The 11,416-nt window shown below is 43.4% G+C and overlaps 1 protein-coding gene and 2 long non-coding RNA genes across 4 annotated transcripts in view; 2 read left to right on the top strand and 1 right to left on the bottom strand.

Moving 5' to 3' along the window:
- Window positions 1-1,530, top strand: part of LOC118565191 — a 7,532-nt gene extending 6,002 nt beyond the window's left edge. The window contains exon 2 of the long non-coding RNA XR_004932251.1: window positions 1-1,530. This exon is cut by the window's left edge and continues 1,111 nt beyond it. This is a non-coding gene — a long non-coding RNA (uncharacterized LOC118565191).
- Window positions 1-9,868, bottom strand: part of LOC118565192 — a 16,805-nt gene extending 6,937 nt beyond the window's left edge. Inside the window, exon 1 of one of the 2 annotated variants that reach the window (XR_004932252.1) lies at window positions 9,688-9,868. This is a non-coding gene — a long non-coding RNA (uncharacterized LOC118565192). Of the gene's footprint in view, window positions 1-8,310; window positions 9,114-9,687 lie in introns of those variants that run through there. The other variant, XR_004932253.1, reaches the window with a different exon arrangement.
- dlx6a (distal-less homeobox 6a) lies at window positions 4,322-8,048 on the top strand. The gene is made up of 3 exons (XM_012874211.3): window positions 4,322-5,869; window positions 6,476-6,669; window positions 7,263-8,048. Exons 1-3 carry the CDS (start codon window positions 5,563-5,565, stop codon window positions 7,500-7,502), a joined length of 741 nt encoding a protein of 246 aa, XP_012729665.1. The 5' UTR covers window positions 4,322-5,562; the 3' UTR covers window positions 7,503-8,048.
- Window positions 9,869-11,416: the final 1,548 nt, after the last annotated feature.

Below are 11,416 nucleotides of genomic sequence, written 5' to 3'. Positions count from 1 at the left end.
AATCAGCGGCCAACACGCTGCGGCTATAAATGCAATGCAATTAGAGGATTAAAAAAATGGAAAATTACAAGTGAATTTGAAAATAGGGAAGTAAATAAATACATGAGCCAATAAATAAAAGGTGGCCAGCAAAGAAGGAAAGAATCAAAGAAAAAGAACAAGTAGCCATTTAAGATGGATGTCTAATGTTTAATACACCGGTAAAAATTAGTACCAATTAAAAGCACAGATGTTAGCGGGCGAATTTATACCCCCCCCCCCCCCCCCCCAACCCACCCCTACTGCAAACGAAGGAATCAGGCGACAAGTGAAACGAGCAGTCTTAATTAGAGAACGGTCTGCCCTGAGTGAGACCAGCGCAGCTTCAGCCGTGCCAAATTAAATCCATTAGTCTATGAGAGGCTGTGAAGACTCAGGGGTGCAGGCCCCGCTGCTTATTTTGTGGTCATTTACAGCTCGTCTTCCAGCACGCTACGCTGGGTCCATCTGAAGGCCCATCTCTCCTCTCGCCTGCACCTGGGGCCATGCATATGCCAATTTTGCTATTTGCTGGCGAGATAATGCTAGGAGCGCATTATTTATGATGCAAAACTTATGGTAAACAGCCGTCCGCCGCGAGTGCGCTGCGTGGTTTTGCTTTATGACCAAACCACACTCATTTTCCCTGGTGTAGTCGTGCGCTTTAACAGAACACATCAAAGCTTGGCGTAAGTGGATTTGTATTAGTGCGCCCTGCGTAATTTAAATGCATAAAAGGAGAAAGAACGCCGTCATTTATGCAGAGATTTTTTTCATATATTTATTTATTTATTGCTCGCTGCATATTGATATATTGGGAGTTTGACCACATTGATCAGAGGGCCTAAGACTGAATGGGTGGAGGGGCCTAAGAAGAATTTGAGGCCCCAATTTCACTTTAGATAAGTAATCACATTTCTACATTGTTATAGTTTAGAGCTAAACTGTGCCTAAAAGGAGACTCCTACACAAACACAAGAAGAGTAGATTAAAATAGCAGCCTTAAAGATGTTATCATTTACCACTACTTGCATATATGTGTTGCAAAACAACGCTGGGTAATGAGCTATGGACTTTCACACCGGCATTTCACAAAATACATTATTTCAAATATTTTTAACCACTGGATGACATTACATTACACACTAGAATGAAGCTGGTCAGCTGATATATGGAAATAAAACATGACCAGAATAGAGGTGAGGGAGGAATCTGATCAAAACCTCTATAATAGAGAAGAACATTTTAAGAAAAAAGCACAAGTGGATGCAGTAAAAGAACTCTGGACCTTGCCCTTGTGCTATTTGTGATGTCACCAGAGGCATGTCTGCATGGAAGCTTGTTTTGGGAGGCTAAATTTTTATCCTGATTGATGTTTTACAACAAACAACCGTGAGGTGTTGTCCCATAATGTGTGACAAACTCTATCTATAGCGACCCTGACTGAATTTACAGCATTCTGGTTCGTAGCTTTAAATAGTTCCAAATTACCATCGCTTTTCTCTGCATATATAGTTACATAAAATATAATGGCATCAGTTCTTTAAATTCTTGAATAACTATGACATGTTAAAGGTCATTAATTTATATTTGATTTCTTGACTAATCCAACAGATTTGAAGCTTTAGTATTATACAGCAGCTTTGGTCGCTTATGCCTCCGGCCGGCTCCGACGGTGGCCCATATTTTGGTGACAGCCGTGTTGCGGTGTGCGTCCTCGCCTCCTCACGCCCTTCTCTAGGCCAGAGACGGGGAGCACGCAGACGCCTGTGGCTTTGCGCTGTGAAAGAAAAGAGGACGCGTTGTTTGAGTCCGTCCCGGTCCCAGAGAGTCCGGGGAGTCTTTGGCCCACTCAATAGCTGTCACCGTGGCCGCAAACGCGCAGGCGCTCGCAACAATTATGGCCCGCGTCTCCGTTGGAACCGTGCTAACCTCCACATATGATTAACGCGTGTGGCCGGACGCAGTCAGAAAGGAGAAAATGTAAGAAGAGGCATCATTCGGGGCGTCTTTATATCTTTTTTTCCCCTCTTCTTTTTACTGCACATGAGCACGAATCTGTCTCCTTTAAACGCCCTTCTGTAAATCACCGCTGACGTTTAAGCCGCCTGTCCCATTAACCCTGACACAACGCAACGTGATGCAGGTTTCACTCCTAAATGTAAATACTCTCAGTTTTCACGCGTCCCGTGGGAGACAGTGGGTGTCAGGGAAATCCCGGGGCCTGATCCTGCCCCAGCAGCGGGATTCAAGAAGAATTGTTTTCTTTTTTTTCTTTTTTTTTTTAGGGAGTCATTCATCAGCGTTTGCAGAAGACAGCTGGATACGAAGACCACTTGTGTCACACCACTGCGGTCACTGATTGTTCTGAAGGTCAATCATCTACTTAGGGACGGAGAGATTTTTTTTTTTTTTTTTTTTTTTTTTTTAGATCTGCAGCGGCTGATTTTGGGGATTGACATTTCCACGTTGCAACATATGAAATAACGTGGCTGTGAATTGTTATGGTGCAGGATCATCAGGGAAGGTATAGCAGCAGGGAGGCAGGATACGGCAGGTGAAGCGTCCAGCGAGAGGATCTGAGCAGTGGCGCCACCAAGGGTGGAGGCGGGAGGGCTGGCAGTAGCAGATGTAAACATTCTTTGTACTAGGCTCCTATGAATCGAGGAGGTTGAGAATGCACATCTCTTTGAGCTGCAGCATATTTATTTATTTGCATAGTTGTTTACTCTCATGCCAGTATTTGTGAGCTTAGTGATGCGCTAGTTAATAAAAGCAGATATCCAGTGGGGCAAGGGGGGCAATGGCCAACCATATAAATAAAACTCTCTAAAATTCAGTGTTGGATCACCATTGATTTTGATGTATTTTGTATTATCTCTCTTTAGATTATTAGTGTCCCTCTCTCCTAACCCCCCACTCCTTTGAAAACTTTGCAACTGGGTAAAAGACAGATTTTCTCAATTTAAAAGCGACAACTATGGATTTATTTGCGAAATACTATCGTTTGTGTATTTATATATTACTTACTTCTGCTTCACCTATTATTATTATTATTATTATTATTATTATTATTATTATTATTATTATTATTATTATTATTATTATTATTATTATTATTATTATTATTATTATTATTCCTCCAGATTTTCATGCAGGTTCAGATTTAGGTTGTCAGCAGTCGTGCAACAGGCCAAATCTTGCACATTATCATGGCAACAAAGTCGGTAATGATGTTAAAGTAACCCCCGTCTTTTCATCACTTCACCCTTAATCTCGGTGTGGACACAAGACACTAAATCTCGCACTGTTATTCAGCAACAGCAATCCCGCCTGCGGAGCGCACAAATGATAAGGCAAAAAAAAAAAAAAAAAGAGGAATGGGGATGTCTCTGTAATTATCGAACCCCGCGTTTTTTTTTTTTTAAACCCACGGGGAAGCAAGCAACATCGGTGCAAAGCATGTATGTCTTTGTAGTGGCACTCAAAAGGCGATTAGAAAGGCTGGAGGATCTAGTTTCTTCTCTGCGTGTCCAAGTGGAACACGGGCACTGGGGGGAATTGGCCACTGTGTTAGATCACTGAGGGGTGACCGAGGCGTGCCGACTTCTACAAGGCCAGCGTGGCTTTCAAACCCCCCGAATTGTCAAGCGCAGTTAAATAATTCATCAGCGTAGTTAGAAGTTAAGAGAGGAAGGGTCTTACCTGCAGCGCTCCCGAGTTGCTCGATTAAAAGGAAATCAATCTGAAAGAAGTGAAAACAAACAACCCAAACAAATCCATCTGCGTGTCTTCTGCTCACTTTGGTCGCCTCTGCGCTCCTCTCTGGGTCCGCTGCGCTCGGGGAAAATGATTATCCGGCTGGCTGGCGCACTTTTTAAATCCCACAAAGTAAATAACAACCGTAGCATGACGATAATAGCAAGGTACCAAGTTCTTGTTTCAGGAGGAGGAAAAAAAGGGAGAAAATTGAAACTAAACGCTGCATTTAGACAACCATTTTTGATAAGAGGATAATTGAGGCCACACTGGCGTATAATTAGGGGATAATTTATGCTATATCCACTTTTATTCCACCCTCCCCAAAATAAATCCAAGTCCATAATCATTACAGGCGAATTGTTCTTAATTTTATAGCTGCAATTTGAGTAAAGTGTGGCCCGCTAATCAAATAGGTTTTCGCAGTAAGTTGATTGCTGGCGTAATTATTTTTTTCATCGCCTTTTTTTCCCCTGCGTTTTCTTCTGGTGAAATCATAAAAGAAATAGTAATAAAAAAAAATACTGAAAGTGCAAAAAAAAAAAACTAGAATTTAAATTCCTACTTTACCACTACAGAGGGAAATAACATATCTACCCTTATTTTTTTTTTATTTTTTTAATCGAACATCACAGCCCTGAGACGCATGGTGTATAATTTACATATATTGAGGACCCTATCGGGCCTCATGTTACAACGGGGATAAAAGACACTGTCAGTTTATCCGGGTATCCAGCCTTCCCTTTTGCAAAAATAACCTATTGTACCTCAGGCATATTGTTGTTTGATGTGTCACATGTGCTGCATTTTGAATCATTTGGGGGATCTTTAATCACATGGTCAGTAGCTCCAGTTATAATATATGTAACCTTGGAGGAGGAGGGAGAGGGGGGGATGCGTAAAAGACTGGACCGCTCATTTTACTACATCAAAGCATACTACCATGCAAACAAAAAAAATAAACAAAAAACGGAATAAATACAGGTAAATGACAATGATTAAAATATTTTAACACGTACACGTGTAAAATACAGTCCGCATAAGACCATTTGCTTTTAAGATTATCTTCTTAAGGTGTTATGTGAGTTATTTAGATTGACCTATAATACCCTATACACTGATGCTTGCTCTTATTTAATTAGTTTCTTTATGGGTGGGGGGTGGGGGGGTAACTGAGACGGATACATACATTCTGCTATCTCATCTAACTTAATTAAAGTGCACTCAATATTAAGCGTCGTGCGTAATTTCCAGCTACGATGTGAAATGACAGGAAAGAAAAGGGGAAAAAATCGCTTCTGCGCATCCGCCAGAGCTGTTTTTTAAACTTGTCTATAGGAATTAGGCGTCTTTCCCCGCCACATATTGTTTTCTCCCCCCCGCATTTGTGGTGGGAGCTGGTAAGGTGGGTTAACTCCAGCTCAAGTCTCCGTAAAAGCGCAGAGCACTGATGACGTTGGGCCGGATGACCAATCGGGAGGCGCTGCCCTTTGGAGACAAACCATTTTACTTGTAGTGTCTGCATCAAGTCTGCAAGCGAGGGCTCAATTTTAACAGAATCCACCTTAAAATCTCTCCCTTAACTTATGCCTACCTTCCGCCACTTTGAGCGAGAATACCGCAGGATAAGAGAGGTGGGGGGATAAAGACGGCATCGAGAAATTTGGGGTGTTAATAGGAGAAAGGGGGGAGGAAGAGACAACAGCGCAGCGAGAGAGCGAAAAACCGATTTGGTCTTGAGAGAGGAGGGGGTGGGGGGTGAGTGCTCTCAAGGCAGAAAATTCGATGATGACCATGACAACGATGGCTGACGGTCTGGAGGCTCAGGACTCGTCCAAGTCTGCGTTCATGGAGTTTGGGCAGCAGTCGCACTCGCAGCAGAGCTCCCCGTCGATGGCCGGCGGCCACTACCCGCTGCACTGCCTCCACTCCGGCTCACACGCACACCACCAGCACGACAGCACCGCGTACCCCGGGACCAACACATACAACAGGTCGCTACCTTACCCTTACGTGAGCCATCCGCACCACAGCCCGTACCTGCCGTCGTATCACAACAACGCGGGAGGACAGACGCGGTTAGACGGTGCAGGTAAGAGACCCAGATCCAGACTAGTCCGTGTAATGGCAATTAGAGACATACCTGACTATAAAAAGCTCTCGCGGTCCGGATCGAACCTTTTTGCCCCCAACGCGCCAACGCCTGGAGCGATCTTTTTTTTTCCCCAGCCGTGCGTAAAGACGCACCGGATAAATCCAGGAGCAGCCCTGTTCGCCTGCTTCTTTGTTGCTTATTTGTGTTTTTTCCAGCACTCCCCTCCACAAAACCTCTGATTTAATGCCCTGGGTGTGATCATCTCGACCACGCAATCCTCACCAACTACTCGTGAAAATTAGGCAGCCTGCACGCCTCGAATGTTGTAATTAGCATTTAATTGACATGTCATTACCAGCAATATCCTAAATATGACAGCGCATGAGGATTGTTGGCTGCAACGGAAAGCCAGAGAAAGAGAGAGAGAGGGATGTGAATGTTTTATCGTCAGCAATTTCTCCATTCTTTTGCACTCCTGATTTTTGTTTTAACAGAACCCAAAGTACAATCCCGATCTTATTGTGTGTGTGTGTGAGGCTTTTTTTTTTTTTTTTTTTTTTTTTTTTTTTTTTTTTTTAACAGCATTGCTTGTTTTTGTTGCAGAGCAGCAGAAGACGACAGTGATTGAAAACGGGGAGATTCGGTTTAACGGGAAGGGCAAGAAGATACGCAAGCCACGGACAATCTATTCCAGTTTGCAACTCCAGGCGTTGAACCACCGTTTCCAGCAAACCCAGTACCTCGCTTTGCCCGAGCGCGCCGAGCTGGCGGCCTCTCTGGGACTGACGCAAACGCAGGTAAGGCGCATTTTTCCCCCCGCATTTGTTATCATTTGCAGCAGAGTTTCTTGCATGCACGCTTTGCTACTCTCCATCCAAACAAACAAACCCACTCTGCTTTCATTTACAATTAAATTAGATATTTCTTTAATTGATTTGACATTAACTTCCAGTGATCCAGTAAAGGTTTCACTCATTATTCTAGTCTCGTTTTAAAATGTTGTTCTTATGTCAACAAAACATTAAATTGCTCTTTTTGCGTGTTTTCAAAGTAGATTTTTTTATGTAAAAATGTTTATTTTATTTTTACAGATGTTTTTTAAAAAAAATCAGTGTAGACCAAACCACATTAAGCTATGGCCAATATACATTAGGAACACTTAGAACTACAGACAATCAAATGTAGCATTGACATTAAAAAATAAAAATAAAAATAAACATTGACATAACCCATTTAATTTAGAAAAATCATGATGGATAGATATAAATCTCATTGAGGCGCCCCACCTGTCTCACTGCCCTGAGCAGGTAGCCACATTTCCACAACCTCCAAACTACAGCTGACAATTTGCAATGATGACTCAATAAAATGTTGTCCTCTCTTCCTGCAGGTAAAGATCTGGTTCCAAAACAAGAGGTCAAAGTTCAAGAAGCTACTGAAGCAAGGCAGCAACCCGCACGAGAGCGACCCCATCCCAGGCTCCATGTCCCTATCCCCGCGCTCCCCGACCATCCCTCCGATCTGGGACGTCTCGGCCTCTTCTAAAGGAGTGAACATGCCGGCCAACAGCTACATGCCCGGCTACTCTCACTGGTACTCGTCCCCACATCAAGATCCAATGCAGAGATAGACTGGCGAGGGTCAATCAGAGGAGTCAGCAAAATATGTCTGCACGGAGGCCCTTTTCTGCGGGATCTCCTCACAGTGCAGTACTTTTTTTTCCCGCAACGTAGCCTACAATTTGGACGCTGGAGAGGAGCGAGAAGGTGCTGCTGCTCCTCTGCTGGAGGATTAAACCAGCCAAGCCTCGGTGCGGGGACACAAACAATGGGACTTCTCATTGTTGTCACGCTGTTCAGTGCGCACGTTTTTTTTTTTTTTTTTTTTGTCATGCTTTCATTCATGTCTACATTTGAAAATACCAAATATTACCAGTGACATTTTGGTGGCCACTTTGGAGGCAAAAGACTGCTGACCATACCCGTGCGCCATTACGCAAAGAAACCTTTTTTTTCTTTTGCCATGATTACTCCCACTGACTGCATTTTTCTTGTTTTTTTTTTCTTTTCCAACATGCAAAACCAAGCAAAATTGTCTGTAAATATATTCTGCGACTTTAGTTGTACATACACTTTTTATGTTTTGTCAGAATGAGTAAAACCGTGACTCAAAACAAGACGCCTGCTGTTTGCATGATTTCCACCACCAACAACAACAAAAAAACAAAAATGGTATTCATCTCAGGCCTTTTTAATGGTTTTTATATTGAGCCAACATCACATCAGCGCATCACACTGGTGCATACAAGCTTATAACACGGTGCTGACTGAAAAAAAAAAAAACATTTCATCAAACATTTTAGATAAACTCAGTGGGGTGACGAAAAAACGCCAGTATATAGAATCAAATGAACTCAACGCCAGAGGAAATTAACTTACCCCCAAAGACATTTGCTCCAGGTCCAGCTCATCTCGTCGCTTCACCCTCAATTATTAGAAGTATTGACAAAATGTTTTCTCCCTTCCCTCCGTCCTGAAATGCCAAGCTCCACAGGGATCGATGCTTGAACAAAGCAGCCAGCTGCAGCGGCGTTCAATATGAAGGAGATATTTGTGACAATTTGTGGGTTTTTATCCAAGTGAGCCTTTTTTTCTCTTTTTTTTTCCACCCCTCCATTCTCATAAATGCAGGCATAATTAGGGTAATTTTTGATGTAGCCCCGCTGATTACAGCGTTTTTACCGTCAAAGATAATTACCTGTAATTTTCTACCACTTTTAATACTAAAAAGCCATCTTTATTTGGATTTGAGGTAGCAACGGATGGAACAAAAGGGGGGGAAATTATTCGGTTATTCATCTACAAATTGTCAGAGAGAGGAGAAGGCGCACGACTCGGGGATATTATCTGAAATTACGACTCTAGAGGGGGAAAAGGGCTCCGTGCAGCTGTCAAATTCGCGGATGTCCCACTGGCGTTCATTCTGCTTCTTTTTACCTGCATGGTAGACCCCGCGGTTGGGTACGGGGGGCCCTGTCTGCAACCGGGCTGCAGGGAGCCAGTAGCTGCGGTCGAGTCAGCATCAACACAGCTCATAAAGACACTGTTTGGCACATTGAGAGGAATGCAAATAACCCGTTTCTGCAGAAACTGGTGTGTTGCATGGTGTTTCGGATGGATGGATGGATGGATGGATGGATGGATGGATGGATGGATGGATGGATGGATGGATGGATGGATGGATAGATAGATAGATAGATAGATAGATAGATAGATAGATAGATAGATAGATAGACAGACAGACAGACAGACAGACAGACAGACAGAAGACAGACAGATAGATAGATAGATAGATAGATAGATAGATAGATAGATAGATAGATAGATAGATAGATAGATAGATAGATAGATAGATAGATAGATAGATAGATAGATAGATAGATAGATAGATAGATAGATAGATAGATAGATAGATAGATATGGATGGATGGAGGGATGAGGATGCAGCCGGTGGGGGTGTGGTTGCAGAGAATGATATGTCACATGCATGTGGAGCTCCAGCAGCTGCTGATGCATTACAGCATAAATCTCAAAGGCTGCAAACTGGACATCTCCACCTCAGTGTAGCCTCGTAAATGCATGCGCAATCTAAACGGTCCCTCGATCACTAAAACAAGTAATTAAATATTTCTTAGAACGGTTCCTTTTTTCTTTTTTTCCCTCCCCCACCAACTGTTGCAGCCATATGTAGTTTTGCTTGGTCCTTCAAAGCCCAAGAACTGAGATGATCGGTGAAGGCGTAAGATTCGTGCTTACCTTCTTCGCATCTGTATCCACCACCAACGAAGTAAAGGCTCCTGCGCTGCGCTGCTTTACCGCCGCTGGTTGAATAAGCAAAATCCAGGTGGGAAAGTGTGTTTGCACACCCTGGTAAGCTCTTATATATATTCCCTGCAAAATTAGCTGTTATTACTGTCACTGTTTAGTGATGGCGAGCTCGGGGGGAAAAAAAGAGAGCCCTCTCTGCAATCAAGAACCAAGCGCATCTTTGCAAATTATAGGTAATTGTCAATGTCCAGATTATGATAATGGAGCCCCCCACCCCCCTCCCCTAATCCTGCAGAATAATTATTGTGGAGTGTTACAGTTGAAGCTGTCCAGTAAAGCTTAACTGTCATTATTTAGACCCGATTTGCAAAAACTATGGAGGGGGGGGGGGGGGTGATGGAGGGTTGGGTGGCGGTCTAGCTGAGTGGAAAATGTTCGGCTGGAAATAAACGGGGGAGCTCTCTCGATGTAATGGCACCACCAGTTTGCGCGTATGAGAGCGTGTGTGTGTGTGTGTGTGTGTGTGTGTGTGTGTGTGTGTGTGTGTGTGTGTGTGTGTGTGTGTGTGTGTGTGTGTGTGTGTGTGTGTGTGTGTGTGTGTGTGTGTGTTTGAAAAGAAACAATCGTGCATACCATGTTTTGTTTTGTTTTTTTGTTGTTGTTTTTTATTGCGCCACCCGTTTCAGGTTTAAATTTCTGGAGTGACCCGCTACGGATTTGTTGGTGACGCTTCACCTGACCTGCAGCAGAAATAAGGGGCAACAACGAAAAGGCGCCGCAGGGCTTCAGATTGACGGAAGCATTGTCTGCAGCACTTTGCATCAGTGTGCATGTGCATGCATGCAGGCTGCAGGCGCTAGGGGGGGGGTTTGTGTGTCAGGTGGGACATGCATAGGTCAACGAGCTGGTCAGGTGCGGTATCGTGTCAGTGTGTGTGTGTGTGTGTGTGTGTGTGTGTGTGTGTGTGTGTGTGTGTGTGTGTGTGTGTGTGTGTGTGTGTGTGTGTGTGTGTGTGTGTGTGTGGTGCATTGTGTTCACCTGCACAAAACTCGCTCGTGGAATCCCTGCGCACAAGTCCCCTGTTATTCAATTATACTCTCAGGGCCTCTCGTTTTATATACCTTCATCCCACCTTCTGAAAACAGCACTGGCATTGCTCTCCGTTAATAAGAAATCTCGCGTCTTTCCCTTTTTTTCTCATTCTTCTTTCTTTTTCTTTTTTTCCTCCCCCCGGAAGGTGGGCTGAGTCCGCGGGAGAGGCAGAGCGCTGGAGCCGCTCTACCCCCACAGGAATGCGGATTGTCTCAGATCTCCGTGCCGCCCCCTTCTCCCCTCGCCTCCTCTCTTGCCATTCAAAGCGAGCATAATTGTAGGGGAACACAAAGCGAGAGCGGCTGCAGACGGTCTGCAGCGACGAGCGGGCACTTTCTTGAGACATGGGAGCTGGAAATAACTTAAAGAGCCCCAATCAACCTCTATACTGAGGCACAATGAGAATATTATTTGATAGAAATAATAGTAACAATAAATGCTAAAATATTCTTAAGACATAAATAATAATAATAATAATAATAATAATAATAATAATAATAATAATAATAATAATAATAATAATAATAATAATAATAATAATAGAAATTATCCAATAAGAGTACCCTATAATTAAAACAAATCATGCATATTCTATCATCATGAATCGCCACACTGTGCGACATGT

This window comes from Fundulus heteroclitus, chromosome 13, assembly GCF_011125445.2.
Source record: "Fundulus heteroclitus isolate FHET01 chromosome 13, MU-UCD_Fhet_4.1, whole genome shotgun sequence".
Lineage (NCBI taxonomy): Eukaryota > Metazoa > Chordata > Actinopteri > Cyprinodontiformes > Fundulidae > Fundulus > Fundulus heteroclitus.
The sequence above is the reverse complement of the archived record's forward strand: the minus strand, read 5'-3'. Positions and strand labels throughout refer to the sequence as shown.

Coding starts and splice junctions, on each gene's coding strand:
- dlx6a (XM_012874211.3), top strand. CDS start 5,563: ATGATGACCATGACAACGATGGCTGACGGTCTGGAGGCTCAGGACTCG. Junction 5,870..6,475: donor GACGCGGTTAGACGGTGCAG/GTAAGAGACCCA, acceptor TTTTTGTTGCAG/AGCAGCAGAAGACGACAGTG. Junction 6,670..7,262: donor TGGGACTGACGCAAACGCAG/GTAAGGCGCATT, acceptor CTCTTCCTGCAG/GTAAAGATCTGGTTCCAAAA.